The following is a 19,387-nucleotide window of genomic DNA, read 5'->3' as shown; positions in this document are numbered from 1 at the left end:
AGAGGCATCTTGGGACCTTACAGAATCCAGTTGTCAGCTCCACAGTGTGATTCTGGGAAGGCCAGCTCTCTCTCCTAGCTACAGAACAAGTACTCACAGTTATCCCATGATGTTTCTTTCTACAGCTTAGTTTTTAACCTTTTTGAGGCTTGGGACCCTTCTTTTCCTTAGGGCCCTTTTTAACTTCAAAATGTTTGCTAACTTTTCTCATGATAATTAGCTGGACTTTTAGTGCCCTTTGAGAAGTAAAATACGCTGTTATGAAAAGCTATCATGAATTCATTTGTATTTTTAAGTGAATTGGTACTTTGATCAAAACTTGAAGCTGGATTTATTTGAAAATCAATAATATGCTAAATTTGAGAACTAACTTATTTGTTTGATATTCATTTATTCCTTGTGTACATGTGGCTGCCAAAATCTTATAACAATTTGTGGGCTTCCCAGAGCCGTGATCTACTGTTCAGGAACTCCTGATTTCATTGTTGTTTTTATTTTTTTTTTAATTTTTTTTTTTTTCAGCGTTTATTTATTTTTGGGACAGAGAGAGACAGAGCATGAACGGGGGAGGGTCAGAGAGAGAGGGAGACACAGAATCGGAAATAGGCTCCAGGCTCTGAGCCATCAGCCCAGAGCCTGACGCGGGGCTCGAACTCACGGACCGCGAGATCGTGACCTGGCTGAAGTCGGACGCTTAACCGACTGCGCCACCCAGGCGCCCCATCATTGTTGTTTTTAATAACCTTTTTACTTTCCATATGGTCTTTTCTCTCTCTCCCTCCCCTTGCCTCTCCCTTCATCTATAGAGTTTCAAGTCAAAGGGATATGACATGTTAAGGAAAACAACAGTATGCCTTCTCTTTGGGGAAAATAAAGACCGAGTACTGACTTTTAATGGATCAGCTTCCAATATCCCTGATATTGATTTCTCTGTTAATGTTCAGCATCCAAACCCACCAAAATATAAAAACCTTCCTAGGCTTTCATTTCTGGCTTGTAAAGCTCCCAGTGGCCCATTTGAAAGCCAGAGTATTGTCTTAACTTTGGTTCCAAGGCCAGTTTGAAGGTGATCTCATTAAGTTGAAGATAATCCAAAGGGAGAACTCAGAAAAAATACCAGATCAAGCTTTCAGAGGTTCATTTATTTTGTGGAGTTGGTTAAGCAGCTAATTAACTGCTCTGTCCAGCCAGTGCCCTTTGGCTTATTGTTCCTTTGATTCATTGGAAACTAAGCCACGTGAAGTCCCCCTGTCTTCCCTTTTCTTGTAGGAGGCAGCAAAGTGTAGGGGAAAGAGCAAGGGCTTCAGAATCAGATAGATACTCCTTGAATTCTGCCTCAGCCACTTACTCGTTGTGTGACCTTGGGCATTTGCCTCTCTGCTCCTTCATTTCCGTATCTATAAAACAAAGCTACTAATAATACCTCATGGGGTAGTTAGAAGGATTAAATAGAATAACGTATTAATAACCTTTATATTAGAACTTAATAGATATTTAATAAATGGTGGTTATTACTATTGTTTTAACAGACCATAAAGAAAAACACCTAGACTTTTTTTCTTTTTACTCAAATGCTTGGGATTACATTGTCTAATACTCTCCATCATTGCCAGTTTTGCAGTCCCTCATAGAAGGGACTGCTTAGTCTTTTTGTTGTGTTGTTTTTCTTTCACTTTTCATGAGTGATTTTTCCACACCAAAGGCCTAAACAGATTCATTTAGAGATAACCATTTGCTGAATGAAATCAATGGGAGGATTCCCTTCAGGATCCCCCAAAGCCAAAATTTCTCTTTCAATCTAAAAAAAGTTTATACATTTCCATTCCAGGTCCCTTTAGAGGACTTTTGGTTTCAGTTTCAGATCAGAGATCACATTAACTCGTGAAAAATCTTCTTCCTTCTTACTGAGCTGTTAGAAAATGTTTATAAATCTTCTGGTTGGGGTACTCCAGAAATGTATATATTAAAAAGAATTTTGTAATGTTTATTTATTTGAAAGAGAGAGAGAGATTAGTGAGCGCACGTGCAAATGGGGGAGGGGCAGAGAGAGAGAGGGAGACACAGAATCCAAAGCAGTCTCCAGGCTCTGAGCTGTTGGCACAGAGCTTGATGTGGGGCTTGAGCCCACAAGCCACGAGATCATGACCTGAGCTGCAGTCAGATGCTCAGATGACTGAGCCACCTAGGCTCCCTCAGAATTGTAGTGTATTAATGTGCCATCCAAATTAGTAAGCAACCAGATGACTCATTTCTCTGGGATCTTCACCTAAGTGTAGGAACTTAGTTTAGGGGATGTTTGTCTTTTGGGCTATTATCTGGTTCTGCTTTAATGACTCTCTTATATCTAGTCTTTTTGTTTTCTCCAGGGACAATGGTGACAGATCCAGGCACCGAGCTCCACGCAATGCCCGGATGTCTGCACCTTCACTTGGACGTTTTGTCCCAAGGTAAGAACTTGGTAGTTAGCCTTTATGAGGGAGCCTTTATGAGAGCCTCGTTTCATTTTTAAACCTACTTTCTGAGCTTTGGATTCCATATCTGAAATTATTTCCTAGTGAGCCTATAATCCAGCCCTGCCACCTAATGACTTGACAGGAGATGATTGGCCGCAATGAAAAGAGATGGACAAGTGGCACTGGGAGCGTCCTATTCAAGATTAGAAGCCCCGCAAAACTGCAGAAGAAAGATCAGGAAGGAGATACAAATCTGCAGAAGGATAAATCCCAGCAATTTTTACTCCATGTTGGGCTTCTGTGGATTCCTAGGTTTAGTGGATCCCTTAGCTTTGATTTTTGGGGGTAGGTGGATAGTGTATCTCCTTTGTGTTGTAGTAGTCTTTTATAGGCTTTTCACACGTGGTTCCTTCTTATAGGCGTTTCTTGCTGCCTGAGTACTTGCCTTACGCGGGGATTTTTCACGAACGTGGACAGCCTGGCTTGGCTACTCACTCTTCTGTTAACAGAGTCCTGGCAGGTAAGGAGGTATTTCTTTGAATTTTGAAAAGCTGAAAGGGCGAGGAGCCAGATAAAGCTGTCCCTTCCTTTACTTATGTGGATGTGATGGCCTCTTGGCATCTGGCTGAAAACTGTTTTGAGGTCTTATACTCAGTTCCTTACTTCAATGCAGGAAACTAGGATGGAACAAAGCTGTTTATCTTGCCCATTCCCACTTTCCTCATTTTTTTTTTCAAAAAAATTCTTTAAACTACTTATTTCTTAATCCAGGAATTAGATTCTGGCTATGCTTTTAATTGAATGATAAAGGTGTCTTGTTCATGTTTTGGTTGGTGAGATACTCATGAACCAGATCCTGTGATTTAATTAGGAGCTTAATGCACACCTCTTCAACCCTTCACTCATCTGCCAGTAGATGGAGTTTCCAGGCACTGTGGAATCTTCCAGGGAAGGATGAGAAGAGACCCATAGAGCTGGCTCAGAAATCTCAGAAACAGAAAATGGGCTGGACAAGCCCAGCTGAGGCAGTTTTATGGTGACTGAATAGCTTAGTGACCCATGTTTATGGGCTAAGATATATGATGTGACTAGGCTGTCATACATGGTATATGCTCCTGCTTCTGGGCAGTGTCTAGAGAAGGAAACAAAGCAGAATTCTGGTTTTTCCTGACAAAGGTTATTTCCCCATCATGCACTTTCCTCCCTTTCCCCCTCACCTCCACTGCCAACCTCTGTATTTATGTATGTAAAGGCATAAAAGGTATAAACATGAATCCACATTTATGTGTGTCTTTAATAAGCATCTATTAAAAATTTCATAAAGACATTATGTTTTGGAAAACCTGGTCCATTGTGGTGGTTAAAGGTAGGAAGGGATCTCCGTGAGGCAGTGGCACTGTCAGCCCAAGAGAATGTGATTTCTAACCAAGCTACTGTGACATCCGGAAGGCCATGGGATCTGGCCTCCCCTAGGCAGGACTATCCTTGACCCCAGTGTCAAGGCCTAGAAATCCCAGAAACCTCAGTGGTTTCTCTGCTAGACACCAGGACTTTGTAGGCCCACCTTGCCGGGGGAGCAGACTATAGCATGGTCTCCTGACAACCTCGTCCTAGGACCTCTGGCCCTATTTGGTAAAAGACCCCATGCCTCTATGCCTCTCCATGCTTGGTGTTTCTGTGTGGCTTGGCTAATGGCACATAGAAGCCCCTCCCTGGCAGATAATCACTTGCTGCCAGGCAGTACTACAGAGCTCTTCTCCACCCTTTGTTCCAGACATCTGCCTCCACCACCCCACACAGCACCTCCTGCTCCTCTACTGCTGGAAAATCTATTTCCTTGGCATTTAGCTTTTTGTGGGAACAGCTGTATGTTTTTTTCTTCTTTTGATTTAAGAACTGTACCTACATTTCCTGTTACCCTACTTTATGCCTAGAGGTCTGATCCCCATACGGCCCACTTTCACTTATGAATACTTTTGACTATTGGGGTTGTGTTCTAGCAGGCAGTTGTTTAGAGATATGAAATCTACTGAGAAAAGTTCTCTAACAAAGGATGCCAAGTATCTCAAGGGGAAGGAAATCTAGATTCTTAAGAATCTCACTTGAGTTAGGTTAGCAGATGATTTCCATTCACAATTAACTAGTTTCTTCTGTTTTCTCAAGATACATGTTACAGAGAACCTATTGGTCTTTTCTTAAAAGCCTCATCATTTGTAGATACAGGTTTCCTCTGCTATTCAGAAGTAGAGTATTCCTGGGGAACCCGGGTGACTCAGTCGGTTACACGTCCGACTCTTGATTTCGGCTCAGGTCATGCATGATCTCTGGGTCCGTGATATCGAGTCCCACATTGGGCTCAGTGTGGAATGCGGAACCTGCTTGGGATTCTCTCTCTCTCTCTCTCTCTCTCTCTCTCCCTCTCTCCCTCTCTCCCTCTCTCCCTCTCTCCCTCACTCCCTCACTTCCTCCCTCTCTCTCTCTCTCTCTGCCCCTCCCTTGTTTGTGCTCACTCATGCACTCTCTCTGTCAAAATAAATAAACTTAAAAAAAAAAAAAAAAACCCGGAGTGTTCCTATAAAGCCTTTTGCAAGCCAAAATGACGCAAAGCAAAGGAGCAATTACCATTAATTTATATGGCAAAATTTTTTAGTGTACCCAGACCCCAAAAATAACCTCTCTCAGGCTTTTCTCATACTTTAAGACACATCTTGCTAATGGATGCAGAAAATAGAGATAAAGCACAAATGTGCTCACAGACACGGTTCAAAGCTATGGCAGCTTGATGCCCAGGGTGCATGCTGCCTCTGCAATAGCTCTCTATAAAACAAATGCTGAACGCTATTTTCACTTTTTGCCTTTTTTCATTAAAGTGAAAATCAGAATCCTCTTTGGATTTTCTTCAGTTAGTGAAAACAAATACGATTGTAGGCCTTTTGTAAAAGTGAAGTGGTGTAACACAGACTTTCAGGAAATGGGGGTACCTGTAATTTGGATGTCCCTCTAGATTCTGTTGGCAGCTGTATTACTTTTATTCTTCTCTTGAGAACATTTTAATAATAATGATAATAACAACAACCCCCCAAAGTCTCTCATTTATTGAGCACTTGCTGTATAGTAGGGAGTATTTTAAGTGCTTTACCAGTAAATCAGTAATCCTGAGATAGGTGCTATTACCTAATTAACAGTGGACAAAACTAAAGCCCAGAAAGCTAACTTGCCCAGAGTAATACAGCTAGAAGTTGGGGAGCCAGAACAAAGCCAGGCAGCCGGACTCCAGAGTCTCCTAGTCTGCTTCCCTACAGTTATTTTAAAGGACAGAGCGTCAAAATAGCGTTCTTCTTCAAGGACCTTAATCTAGAAGAAGTTATTCAGGGTTTTTCTTACTTGCTTTAATTCCTCTGTTTTAAGTGATTTCTAGACGTAGCCTTTTATGAACCAGCAGTGCTTGCTGAAGAAAATCATTATGTACTAGCCTTTTCTCTAAGCCTTCTTGCCCTCCTGGACACAGATGTTTTGCTTTTTATTACACTTACTGCGATCATGTAATAGAGCTCCTAAAGTAATGACATTTTTGGGCTTTTAGCAGTAAGCGCTCCTAGTTTTCCTGGAGAGGCACCTTTCACTTGTGTGATTGGATTGCAGTTGTGATGGTCTCAACACAATTATATTCAACAGGTATTTGTTCTGTAGCTATGTACCAGGCACTGTTCTAGGCTACCAGAGTGAATAATAGGCATGGCTCCTGTGCTCCTGTAGCTCAAAGGCTAGATGGTTGACCATCCCTGAATCTTGCTGTTTGGTTCTTAGCTCCAAACATAAAGCCAGACCCTTTGAAAGGTGAATGCCTTTTTGCAGGGGTGAAGCATATACACACCTTTAGTTTTAGGAGGTGTGACCAGTACTGTTGTGACAAATGAGTCTCCAGTGGATGGTAGCCAAAGCCATTCAGAGTCATCAACAAAAATGGATTTGCAGAAAATTAAGATCCATTCTGCCTACTTCCTCCCACATGAGCCTGAGAGTGATAATAGAAAACAGAAGCTACTACAGAGAAGTGTTTTGATTGTTAATTTTCATCTCTTCCTCTTTATCTTGGTGCCTCCCCCCAATTCTGTAGGTTGCCAGTGACCTCCAGTCACCCATTTATCCACGTCTTGCCTCTTCTTTAGCAGCACAAGTTCTGAACCCGTACTTAAAGAGATATAAGTGAATTTAAAGCTACTGCAGCTCTACCAGGTATATTTTTTGGGAAAAACACAGAAGTCTGGGGAGCTCCCCCTGCTGACTTTTTAGTAATAACAGCCACTGATAACAAAGAAGGACATGAAGTTAATGACCCCTTACTATGGGCCACGTGCTGTCCTAAGTGCTTTCCCACGCATGACCTCCTATAAAACATTGTGGCAACCCTGTGAAGTAGGTGGTGCAGTTCCATTCTGCAGGGAAGAAAACTGACATTCAGAGAAGTTAGGTCACTTGCCCAATATAACACGGTGAGAGGCAGACCCAGAACTTTAAACCAGGTCTGTTTGCCTGACTCATAATCTTCTGTGCCATGTTTTGTCTGAGTTCAAGTAGGGAGTAACTGCCAAAAGGTTCATAAGCTTACAGTATTTTTCTGCATGTTTGAGGTCTCATAAAAGTGAAATGAGGAGTTCTGGCTTTTGACATCTTCCTGGTAATTACTGGAAGAAAAGAAACTTCTGAGGGATAGGGACCTGGATAATGTAGGGTATTAGTTATATGTCCTGCCTAATCTTTTTGACTTTCATCCTAATGATCATCTGTTCCCAGCACATGTGGGCCTGATGTACTTAATTTAGTGTTTTGATTAAAATCAGTGGGAAGTGTCAGGATTTTCTTGCTCCTTGCCACAGGTCACTGGGACCTGGTCAAGTGCCCTGGGCTAGAGATGGCTTTGTGCCCAGTCATCCAAATTTTTCTCTTATGATTTCTTCTTTGACCCACTAGACGCTTAGGAGTGTGTGCTTTGGGGTGCCTGGGTGGCTCAGTCGGTTAAGCGTCTGACTTCAGCTCAGGTCATGATCTTGCGGTTTGTGGGTTTGAGCCCCACATTGGGCTCTGTGCTGACAGCTTAGAGCCTGGAGCTTGCTTCGGTTTCTGTCTCCCTTTCTCTCTGCCCCTTCCTAGCTCATATTCTCTTTCTCTCTCTCTCAAAAGTAAATAAACATTAAAAAAAAAAAAAAAAAGGAGTGTGCTTCAATTTTCACATATTTGTGAATTTACCAAATTTCCTTCTGTTGATTTCTTACTTAATGTCACTGGGGTATATGATTTCAATTATCTTAAATTTATTGAAACTTGTTTTATGGCTTAGCACATGGTCTGTCCTGGAGAATGTTACCTGTGTGCTTGACAAGGATGTGTGTTCTGTTTTCATTGCATGGAATGTGCTGTCGATGCCAAGGAGATCTACTTGGTTGATGGTGGTGTTCAAGCTTTGTATATCATTGCTGATTTTCAGTCTAGTTGGCCTATCCTTGGTTAAGGAAATTTCCAGTTATTATTGAATTGTGTATTTCTCCCTTCAGTTTTGTCACATTTTACTTCATATATTTTGAGACCCTGTTGTTAGGTACGTATATTTTTATAGTTGTTATGACTTCCTGATTAATTCTTTTATCATATAAAATATTCCTCTGTCTTTAGTAATACTGTCTTGAAATCTAACTTTTCTTATGTTGGTATAGCTCTCCAGCTATTTTATGGCTGTTGATTGTGTGATATATATATTTTCCATCCTTTTAACTTTCAATATATATTTCTGAATCTAAAAATCTAAAGTATGTCTCTTATAGAAAACATACACAGTTGACCTTTGGACAATACAGGGGTTAGGGACATGACCCCGTGTAGTCGAAAATCTATGTATAACTTTTGACACCCCAAAACTTAACTACTAATAGCCTACTGTTGACTGGAAGCCTTACCAATAACATAAACAGTTGATTAATACGTTATTTTCTGTATTGTATACATTATATACTGTATTCTAATCATAAAGTGAGTCAGAGAAAAGAAAATGTTAAGAAAATCATAAGGAAGAAAAAAATACATTTATTTTTTATTATTTTTTAATGTTTTTTGTTTGTTTTTCAATGTTTATGTTTTTGAGACAGAGACAGAGACAGAGCAGGGGAGGGGCAGAGAGAGAGGGAGACACAGAATCTGAAGCAGGCTCCAGACTCTAAACTGTCAGCACAGAGCCTGATGTGGGGCTCGAACTCGCGAACCACGAGATCATGACCTGAGCTGAAGTTGGCTGTTTAACCGATTGAGCCATCCAGGTGCCCCAGAAAAAAAAAACATTTATAGTACTGTATTGTATTTATCAAAAAAAATCCACATCTAAGTGGACCCATGCAGTTCAAACTTGTGTTATTGATTTTTGTTTTTTATCCAGCCTGACAATCTCTACCTTTGATTGGATTATTTATTTCATTCACATTTAATGTAGTTGGTATAGTTGGATTTTTGTGTACCATTTAGCTATTTTCTGTATTTCTCTTGTCTTTTTTGTTCCTGTTTCTCCTTTGCTTACTTTTTTAATATTAAGTGGATATCTTCTAATGTACCATGTTAATCTCTTTACTGATTTTTAAACTGTCTTTTGTCAGAATCTATTTCAGACTTAATACAGACTTAATTCTGGTAAGATACAGAAACTTTGCTACACTATAGTTGTATTCCCTTCTCTTTCCTTTGTGCTACTGTTGTTATGTATATTGCATCTATATATATTACAAACCCAGCAATGCAGTGTTAGAATAATTGCTTTATATAATCTCATGTCCCAGGCATCCTTCTGTTTATTGCCTGTTGTGGGTAAGACAGAGCTACCTCTTTTGTAAGACTTTTCTTTTCCTTGTTAACTTTATTTTTGTTTGTCTTTTGCCTCTCTCCTCTCTATTAAAAACACTTGTCCTCTCTCTTAGATGTTCCCTATTTCCCTGGTACCTCAAGGAATTACTTGTAGGAGGCCTGTCTGCTCTAGTTTGGCCATTTGGTGAGCATCTGGGGCCTTGGGCTTGCTGACTTTTAGGAATTAGCTTGATTTCTCAACCCAATATCATAGTGCTTTAATGCAACACATTGTCTAATTACTATATACTAGATCTTTGCTTAAATTGACAAATCTGGGAAAGATGAACAGTAGCGAGTGCATTTGAGGGTCATCACGGCATACTTAAATGAATATGAAGAGAAATAAATAATAGTTCTGGTGTTAGACCCTTTATCTCCATGTCCTATACCTCTCTGGTACCTAGTAGCCAGGCAAATAAAGTGAGTGACATATTGCAACTCAGCATCAATTAAGATGGCTGTTTATAAACCCCAGATAAATGGACAATTAGTGGTGGTGGTCGTAGCTAGTGCTCCTTTAATAATTAACCCGATTACCTTTCCTTCTGCTCCAGTGATGAAAGTGAAGGCCATAGGGGCTGGCTTGGTTGCCTGGGAAACAGAGAAGTAAATGCAGCAGCCCTTCCAGAGAACCCAGCCTTCCCAGATGCCTTACAGGACCCAGGACTTTGACTTACTTGGTGTCCACCGGTCCTTGGAGTGTCTGGGTCCATTCTACCCCAACGCTTCACTGCGTCTCCTTAACACCACTAGTGAAAAGTGTGCTTACTGAGACCCTGGGTCTTAGTTTCTAAGCTGAATTGCCTGTGCTGCTTCAGGTTTTTCTAGAGGAAAATATTGAGCTTTGTCAATGAACTTTTCTGTCCCTTTTATATTACGTGACTAAGTTTTTCTGTGCCTCTGTCTTTCCCCCAGGAAATTTCCTCTGGATCTTTCCCCACTGATGCTTCACACTAAACTATGCCCTTCCTGTGCTGTCCTTTTGAAGTGTGTGTAGCACTTTCCAAATGCTTAGCGTTTTTCAAGGCACTTTGGGTCTTATGAAAGAATTCAATAGTTCTGCCTTTAGGGAGTTTACAGTCTAGCCAGGGAGTGGCCTGATTTTCTATTTGTTTTGGCCCTGCTACTAAAAAAAAAAAAACAAATTTAATAAATCCCCTAGGACTTTAACTGCCAATCCTGATTAGTTAAGGAGGATACGGCTCAAACCTGGCTCGGACCAAGGATTTATGTCTTTTGCTACAGTTTGAAGAACTTCTCAACACGTCCCCATTTTTTTTAAATAGGTCTATGAGGATCAATAAGTGAAGTTTGGGAAGGACAGCTGCCGGTTACAGTATATACTGCTTGGGAGGCAGTATAGCAAAATGTTTAAGGGTTTGGATTGCAGAGCCAGACTGTCTAGGTTCAGATATTCATTCTGCTACTTCCCAACAGTATTAATTCAGTTAATTTATTTTACCTTTTGGGGCCCCAGTTTCTTGATCTGTAAAATGGGCATAAGAATAGTACTTAGCTTATAGGATTGTTTTAAGGATTAAGTGAGTTAAATGAGTGAAAATAAGGAGACACTTAGAATAGCATTTTTTTGGCACACAATAAATATTCATTCAGTAGATGTTAGCTATTATCGTTACTATTATTTTTATTGTAAATTTTGGAGACCAGTATGAATTGGAGCAGTGTCAGTCTCCTCACTGATTATAACCTTGCTGATCTGCCACTGTTCTGTCTTCTCCCAAATGGTGCTCTTCCTGGGTCCCAAGCAGAGCTTTGCCTCCTTTTGCTGTGGTCAGTGAGTTGAAAATACTGTGGGCCTTTTGCTCTGTGGCACCAACAGATGGTAACCTGAGAGTCCTTGTGTTGATAATTTGACAGCCTAGTGTGTCACCTGTTGCCATTAGTCATGTCACCCAAGTGGGGAAGAATAGAGGAGTTTGCATATGACAAACTGTTTTCTGTCCCTGACTTGTATTAATAAAATAAGCATCTACTCAGCAGACCAAGTGTTTGCCTCTGTGTAACCATGGCAACATGAGATACTCAAAGTGTACTTCCTGGACCCCGTAGCATCATTAGCTGGGAACGTGTTATAAATGCATATCCTTGGGCCCTACTCCAGACCCACTGAATCAGAAATTCTGATTGTAGGACCCAGGAGTTTGTGTTTTAAAGAGTCTTTTTGGTGATCTTGGTGTATTTTAAAACTTGACAACTCACTGAGCTAGGAACAGATGTAGAGACAGAGGCATGGGAAGAGATGAGGTGGTAATACCAGGAACCCAACATACATTCGTGCTGGTGAGCCCCTGTTGTATAACTCTTCTTCATGTGGAGCTGTTAATAATGGGGAAGAATGAATGAATACACCATTACCTAAAGGGTGCTCAGCTGGTATATCAGCTATTTTGATTCAGTAAGCATTTATTAAGCTTCTGTTGTTTATACAGCACAGTATTAGGTATCCAGGTATCCAGGTGAACATGACATGATCTCTGCCCTCCAAAAACATCTACTAAGTTGGCATTATGCTATAAATGCCAAACTAGACGTATAAACAGAAGGCTGGCTGTGAGAGTTAAGCACCTTACAGTATTTCTGCAGCAGAAAGTAGAAGGACTTGACCTATAACCTCTCCCCCAACCTCTAAACTAATTCCCCACCTGTTCCTCTTTCTCCTCCCCGAAAGAGAAGTATTAGCATCCGTAAATCTGGATTGAGACCCCACTGTTTACTTGTGCTTTTAAGTTCTCTGTAGTCTGAGGCTTCCCCAGACCTAGAGTGATCTCAGAGTTTATTAAGACCCGTGGTTGTGTGTACTCCTTAGAAATACGACTCATTTTGAAGGTGCCACCTGAAGACGGCCTCTAATCTGAAGTATTCACTGTAATGCCAGAACCTTTACTTCCCTCTTCTTAGGTTCTGATTGGTTTTGCTTTGACATATTTTGCAACCCCTCAAAACAAATGATATAATATAGAAATCTACAGATGGGATGTGAGGAAAGAAAAAGCTAAATGTGAGGTCAGTGCCCATATTTCCTAGTGGACACAGCAGCCAGAGAGTCTCCACTTTATTCAAGATTAGAGATCTTCCACAACACCCGGAAAGACTTGGAACAACCCTTATGCTGTCGCATCTACTCCATCAGTTTAACCCACATGATCAATGTAAATGCCGAAAGCTAATAAACCATGCTAACCTTCCACCTCCTCCTTTTAAAAACTCTGAGCTCACATTAGCTTTTCTTTCTCTTTCTCTTTTTATGAGCTCAAGCAGCCTCATTTATTCCAAACTGGCTGGAAATGCCATGGGAGCTGGCAGACAGCACCTCTCACCCTCTTTACCAAAGTAGAGCCAACCTGTGGGTGTTAATTTCCTTTCTTTAACAACTGCTGATCCACAAGGCCAACTCTTCCCCGGGGTCCCTGTGCCACTCAGCTGGAAGCCAAGAACAAGCATGGATATCTTGGTATAAGACATAATGTGGAAAGAGGCACCTGCAGATGGGTGACCAGGGACCTTTTGGAGTGTTGAGACCCCCTGGAGGTGTTTCTTTTGGCTAGGAGTTAATTTTCACCCCAGAGCCAGATAGTTATCCTGTAACCACAGCTTTTCATTATTACAGGGCTACTGAAATGAGTCCCTTGGTTTGTCCTAAGCCGATCTCACTGCAGCTATATGCGCCATGCAAAAGGGACCCAGCTTCACTCCTGTTGGCTTGAGCTATGGGACTGTATTCTTGGGGTATGCCTGCCTGGCAATAAACTCATGATCTTTATTTTTGTGGCTTATGGCTGGTGAAGCACAAGCCAAAAGCATTTTCTCCTAAGCAGAGAATTTAACTGGTCTAGGCTACCAAGGAACAGACAGAAAGGTGGACAGAATGTAGAAGGTCAAAGTTCCCAGTGGGAACAGGGTACTGTTGAGAAAGGTGAGGTGTACGTTACGCATGTGAGGAAAGTATATCCTTTGTTTTCATAAATAAATCTGGCTAGAAAGGTAAATTTTCTCTAGAATCTGCCATGTTACCAATGGCTGCTTTTGGTAATGCCTGCTAGTTTTTCAACAGCAAGATTCCACAGCAGTCTTTTATTTTGAGAGAGAGAGAGAAGAGAAGGGGGGAGGGGCAGAGAGGGAGAGAGAAAATCTGAGGAAGGCTCCATGCTCAGTGGGGAGCCTTACATGGGGTGTGGTTGCATGACCATGAAAGCATGACCTAAGCTGATGAAATCAAGGGTCAGGGAGGTTCAACCAGTTGAGCCACCTAGGTGCCTTTGTGATTCAACTGAGCCACCCAGGCACCCCTAACAACAATCTTTTTATTACAGTTTCCCTTGGACTAGTAACATAAAGGAGTGACATGGAAATACAGTCACTCCCGCCAATTAGAGTGAAGTTTTACCTGGGCATATAGCTCAGAGACTGTGCTAGTTCATTAACAGCACTTAAAATTATCCAACATTACCCTGCATGCTGAACTGGCAAAAGGGGTTGTGGAAAGAAAGAACATGGTAAGTCAAGCTTAGATTTGACCATGAGCTGGTGTTAGATCACATTTGCAAATGTAATGGCCGTGGAATATGGTGCTTCAAATGTGCTTTAAGACATACAAACAAATCCAAGGGCACTTCCTATATGTCAAGTACTATTCTAAGCACTTCTTACATGTTCACTTAATCTTCACAACATTCTAGTATGTCCTGCTACTACTCATTTTTGCAGATGAGGAAACTGAGGCATAGAGAGATTAATTTGCCCAAGACCACAGCTAGTACTTGACAAAGTGGGAAGTGGGACTCAGGCAGTCTTGCTTTAGATTGGGACTTTTCAAATAGAATCATCATGGGGTATGGGAGACTCCTTGTTGGTAGAAAAACAGACTGAAATTTAAACTCTGGCTTTACTTTAAGAGAACAAAAATAATTTGTTCGGCTCCCAAGACTACTACTGGGGAGGGGGCTACGAATTCTGTTATATTCTTTTTGCAGCTCCTTTCCCCTACAAAGGGGGCCCTGTAGAATTACATTCCCAAACAATGAATCCTGAAGAGGTAATTACACTGTTGCCATCCCATTGGGAAGAAGGCTGGGGCGGTGATTACATTCCAAAACAAAGCTGTTCGGGTATAATTGCACTGTGCTGCTCTTATCAGTCTGGGGAAGGCAGGCCTCTGGTCTCCATCCTCATTTGTTTTTGAGATGAAATCCGAATAGCATTCAATTAATAGTCAAGACCCAGGCGCAGGGAAGTCAGCCAAAAGAGCAAAGAGGACATTAACTTGCTATTGGCATTTTCCTTCTACTTAAGTTTTGCAGACCTTTAAGTATCAGCAAATTTGAGGGAGAGCCCATTTGAGAAAATGTATTTGCTGCTAATGAAGGGTTAGAGACCCCTGCTTAGAGGCTGTGCCCCGAAGCCCTCATTGGCCTTTATGTAGAGGAGAGATGGTTGGGTAGCAGTGAAATTTCCCTCTTCCATCAACAGCTTTTGCTCTATCAAAAGATGGCCCTGGGATGCCTGGGTAGCGCAGTCAGTGAGGCATCCATCTCTTAATTTCACCTTAGGTCATGATCTAACTCCTCGTGAGATCGAGCCCCTCATTGGGCTCTGCACTTGCTTGGGATTCTCTCTCCTCTCTCTGCCCCTCCCCCTTCTGTCTCACACATTCTCTCTCAAGTAAATAAACTTAAAAAAAAGATGCCCCCCCTTCCTTCAAATCTTCTCTAAGGCTTCTAGCGTATATGTTTTTTTTTAATGTATGTGGCTTCTGGTCATGGATCAGAAAGCTTCTCTATGGTTCTATTGAGATAATAAGGCTGACTCTTGTTACATTTCAGCAATAATCTCTAGATCTGGACTGGAAGAAGAAGCAACACTAATTTAATTGTCTTGTGTTATGATTCAGAGAGCAGAAAACTGCTGGTGGCCTCTTAGGCATGCTTGTTGGACTAGAGCAGAGAAGGGGAAAAGGTGGATGTTATCAGGTTGTGCGTTGCACAGACCCCTCTGAAGTGGTGTAGCCTTGGGGCACCTGCCTGGCTCAGTTGGTAGAGCATGCAACTCTTGATTTTGGGCTTGATCTCAAGTGTGAGTTTGAGCCCGACATTGGGTGTAGAGATTACTACAATTAAAATCTTAAAAAAAAAAAGAGAGAGAGTGGGGTAGCCTTGGCCATTGCATCAGTTAGCTCTTCCTGCCTCACAAACCACCCCAGACTTTACTTGCTTAAAACAGCATTTCTTCTTCTCGCAACTCTGTGGGTTCGATGTGTAGTTTATTTGGTCTGGGCCAACTTGGCTGCTGTCTGTGGTCAGTTGATGGCTTGGCTGGGTATGCATAGTCTTGGTGTATAGGCAGAATAATGGCTTGCCAAAAATCTCCACATCGTCATTCCTGGAGCCTGTGAATATGTTACTTTCTGTGGCAAAAGGAACTATGCAAATCTGATTGAAGTTACAGATTTTGAGGTGGGGAGAGGAATTATCTGTATGGACCCATTCTAATCACAGGAGCCCTTAAAAGTGGAAGAGAAAAGCAGGATAGTCAAAGACATTGCAGTGATAGAAGGTGAGAGTGGCCCCAGCTAACAATGACAAGGAAACAGGGACCTCAATCCTACCATTGCAAGGAGCTGAATTCTGCCAGCAACCCAAATGAATAAGGAAGAAAATCCTCCCCTAGAGCCTCCAGAAAGGAACACAGCCCTGCCAGCACCGTGATTTTTAGCCCCATAGGACCCATTGTGGATTTCTGACCTGCAGAACTGAAAGCTAGTAAATCTATGTAAAGCCACTAAGTTTGTGGTAATTTCTAATGGTAGCCATAGAAAACTAACATACAGATGACTTCATGGACGTATCTGGCAGTTGGCAGGCTGGTTAGCCTCAGTTGAGATGATTTATCTCTTTTCTGTTCACCAGTAAGCTAATTCCTGCTTCTTTATTGTAGCATCTCAGGATTCCAAAGACAGACAACAGAAGTCAGGCCTCAGTGCACAGGCCCTTTTCTGGTCTCTGGTTATATCACTTTTATTGTTCTTCCAAAGCAAGCCATGTGGCTTAAGCCTGGAGTCAGAGAGGACGATCTTCAATGGTGCAAATACAGGGAGGCTTAACTCATTAAGGGCAATTACTGTAACCTTGTACCACAACTAAGTAGATTTTTGAGATCTGTGGTAGCCTGGTAGCTGACTCTAAACTAGTTGCTTCTTTAAGTGTCCTTACATATACTTGAAAGTTTCAGCATACCAAAAGATACAGATGTACAGATTTGGAACTTCAGAGAAACATCTTGGCTTAGATCAGTATTTGGATTGTTCTGAGAGACATGAATTTAGAAATGACATCCAGATAGGAAACTGGATCCTGGTTTTCTAGACATAATGTTTCAGAGAAACTACCTTATCTTTTCTCTTTTCTTGGGTGTTTTCTGGGATATATTTTTCTGTGCTAGAGGATGAAAAGATGTTCAGAAGAGCTCTGTGGGTGGTTGGGCCCCTTGGGGCCACGTGTATTTCTGTGTAGGAGTAAGACTGGCAGAATTAACAGTACGAGCACTTACTAAATTGGCTGTCAGTGAACCTGTACCTGTGGCATCATTTATAATCCACAGCTCCTCTAACAGGAGCAACTTGGAAGAAAAGTTCCTGAAAACTAAGGCATCTTTGTGTGCCCAGTCGCTGTGGCACACTGTGCCTTCTTACACCAGCAGTTGGGAGAGACTAGAATTGAGTTCCTCTCAAACACAGGACTTAGCTTTCTTTTGACCTGATTGATGAGGCTGAGAAACACACACACACACACACACACACACACACTGATTTTATGGGCTCCAAATGTGAATGTGTGGATTGGACCTCAGGCACATAGAGACAAATTTCATGTTCACCAGTGATTCTTTTAGGACTTCCTTGATGTTCTTTCAGAACCATCTCAATGGCTGGTAGGATGTACACTCTGCTGCTTGTGAGCCCTGGATTTTGTGGTGGGCAGTTTTATTCAAAATAGGGCAGCCTATGAACAAGAGAGGTGTGTACTTATCATTGGAAATTTCAGTTGGCTTTTATGAGATCATCATCATCCAGCTTATTAAACATCTCTTCACGGGGCACCTGGGTGGCTCAGTCGATTGAACGTCTAACTCTAGTTTTGGCTCAGGTCATGATCCCAGGGTCATGGGATCGAGCCCTGTGTTGGGCTCCATGTGCGTGGAGCCTGCTTGAGATTCTCCCCCCCCCCCCCCGCCCCACCTTTCTCCCCCACTCCTGCTCTGTGTCTCTAAAAAAACAAAAAAATCTCGTTGCCCTGCCTCAAAGCTTAGCCAAATTTATGAAATGACCATGAAGCAGAAAGGGAGTTGCTGCCACTATTTGAAATGTGTGTGTGTGACCATGTTTGCTACTGGAAAGTGAAGTGACGTGCTCAGCTGAGTCTGGGAAGGGAGGAATGCAGATTCCATTCCTAAGAGGAGGTGGAGCCGTGGGGTGCCTTGGAAAGGAAGAACAGCACTAAGAATGGAAATGTACGGACTGTGCAAAGAGCTTATCTCCTCTTGCCTGGTAAGAGGCCCCGAGTATGTGGTGATGAGATCCCACCACTGTCCTTCCTTTTTCTGCCTTTGCTCTTTGGGTCCCCTTCTCCTCCTACCTTTACCTTTGTCTGTGATGGGTCACAGAATATGAACTTGATTTTCTTTAAGGCAAAATGAGTACAGCTAACATCAGAGGTATTTGAGAGCTTATAAAAGCCACAGAGTGTTTCTTGGTCTAACTGTTTTCATTGATTCTGCTGAAGTGAGGTGACTGGGGAAAAGTGGTAAAATGCTCCATTGCTTATTAGGTAAACTAATTAAAACTGAAAATATCAGTGCAAAGCTGAAATAAGTTTTTTCAAACACCCAGTTTCTCCACCCTCATGTTCTAGGTGAAGAGCCTACAGAGATAGCTTAGGAACACCTGCTCTGAAGAAGTTTCCAGCTATTCTAACCAATGTCTTACCTCAGAAGAATTTTAAGGTCTTATTAGGGATATCCGAAGCAGGCAGCACCAAGGGTCACCTTGGGAATCTTTAGATACCTTTCTACCACTACTATCCAGCCCAAGCCACCCCTAAAATATGTCATCTAAGTGAAAACAGTGAGCTTGCTTTGATGGCAGTTTCCAGACCTCACCTGTCCCCACCTGACCCATTAAACTACTGTCCTTAGGACTCCTTTATAGAATTTCTCAGGCTGCCACTTGGTGGAAGTAAGAGAGAAGTTAGAGATTATAGTGGTGACAGAAAGGCTGCCTGGCTGTTCATTCCCCTTAACTTCATGTCCCTCTCTACTATTAGTTCCAGGTACTCTGTGTTTTAAGCTTGGTTAGCACAGACTTATTAGTCTTTGTTTTCAGGCACCAGGTAGAGTTGTCTACCTTTTCCTTCATGTTATTAGTGTCTCTCCCAAGTGGGAAAGGGGCTTTTTTCAGAAAAGCTAATGCAGTTCTGAAGAGAGAGATTGTGCTCTTTTCTGACATCCGAAGAAAAGCCATTAGAGTTTAGCAATCCTGGAAAAAATAATCTTGGTATTTTGGGATATCCTTTATTTTAAGATGCCTGCTTTCAGAGCGCCTGGCTGGCTCAGTCAGTAGAGCATGTGACTCTTGATCTTGGGGTCGTGAGTTCAAGCCCCACATTGGGCATAGAGCTTACTTTAAAAAGAAAAAAGGTTGGGGGTGCCTGGGTGGCTGAGTTGGTTAAGCAGCTGGCTCTTGGTTTCAACTCAGGTCGTGATCTCACGGTTTGTGGGTTTGAGCCCTGCATTGGGTTCCATGCTGATGGTGCAGAGCCTGCTTGCAGTTCTCTCTCCCTCTCTCTGCCTCTAAACAAACAAACAAACAAACAAACAAACAAACAAAAAGATGCCTGCTTTCTTTGCCCTCCTTATTCTGAATGTCACAGCCTCCCATTGCACCTCCTTCCAGATCTGAGACCTTAGAGTAAAAGTGGGAAGTGTATGGCAAGAAATTATGGGATTCTTTTCTTTTCTTTTCTTTTCTTTTCTTTTCT

The 19,387-nt window shown here is 42.0% G+C and overlaps 1 protein-coding gene across 8 annotated transcripts in view; it reads left to right on the top strand.

Annotated features, from left to right (window-relative positions):
* AMBRA1 (autophagy and beclin 1 regulator 1) overlaps nt 1–19,387 on the top strand; it is a 180,540-nt gene that overhangs the window by 82,698 nt on the left and 78,455 nt on the right. For all 8 annotated transcript variants that reach the window (XR_007156198.1, XM_047877453.1, XM_047877452.1 and 5 more), the window contains 2 exons: nt 2,367–2,447; nt 2,873–2,973. Coding sequence is in view for 7 of the 8 variants with exons in the window: in XM_047877453.1 (XP_047733409.1) it covers nt 2,367–2,447; nt 2,873–2,973 (182 nt within the window). In the remaining variant the exon portion in view is untranslated. The remainder of the gene's footprint in view (nt 1–2,366; nt 2,448–2,872; nt 2,974–19,387) is intronic.

Source organism: Prionailurus viverrinus, chromosome D1 (assembly GCF_022837055.1).
Source record: "Prionailurus viverrinus isolate Anna chromosome D1, UM_Priviv_1.0, whole genome shotgun sequence".
NCBI classification, from domain to species: Eukaryota; Metazoa; Chordata; class Mammalia; order Carnivora; family Felidae; genus Prionailurus; species Prionailurus viverrinus.
The sequence above is the reverse complement of the archived record's forward strand: the minus strand, read 5'-3'. Positions and strand labels throughout refer to the sequence as shown.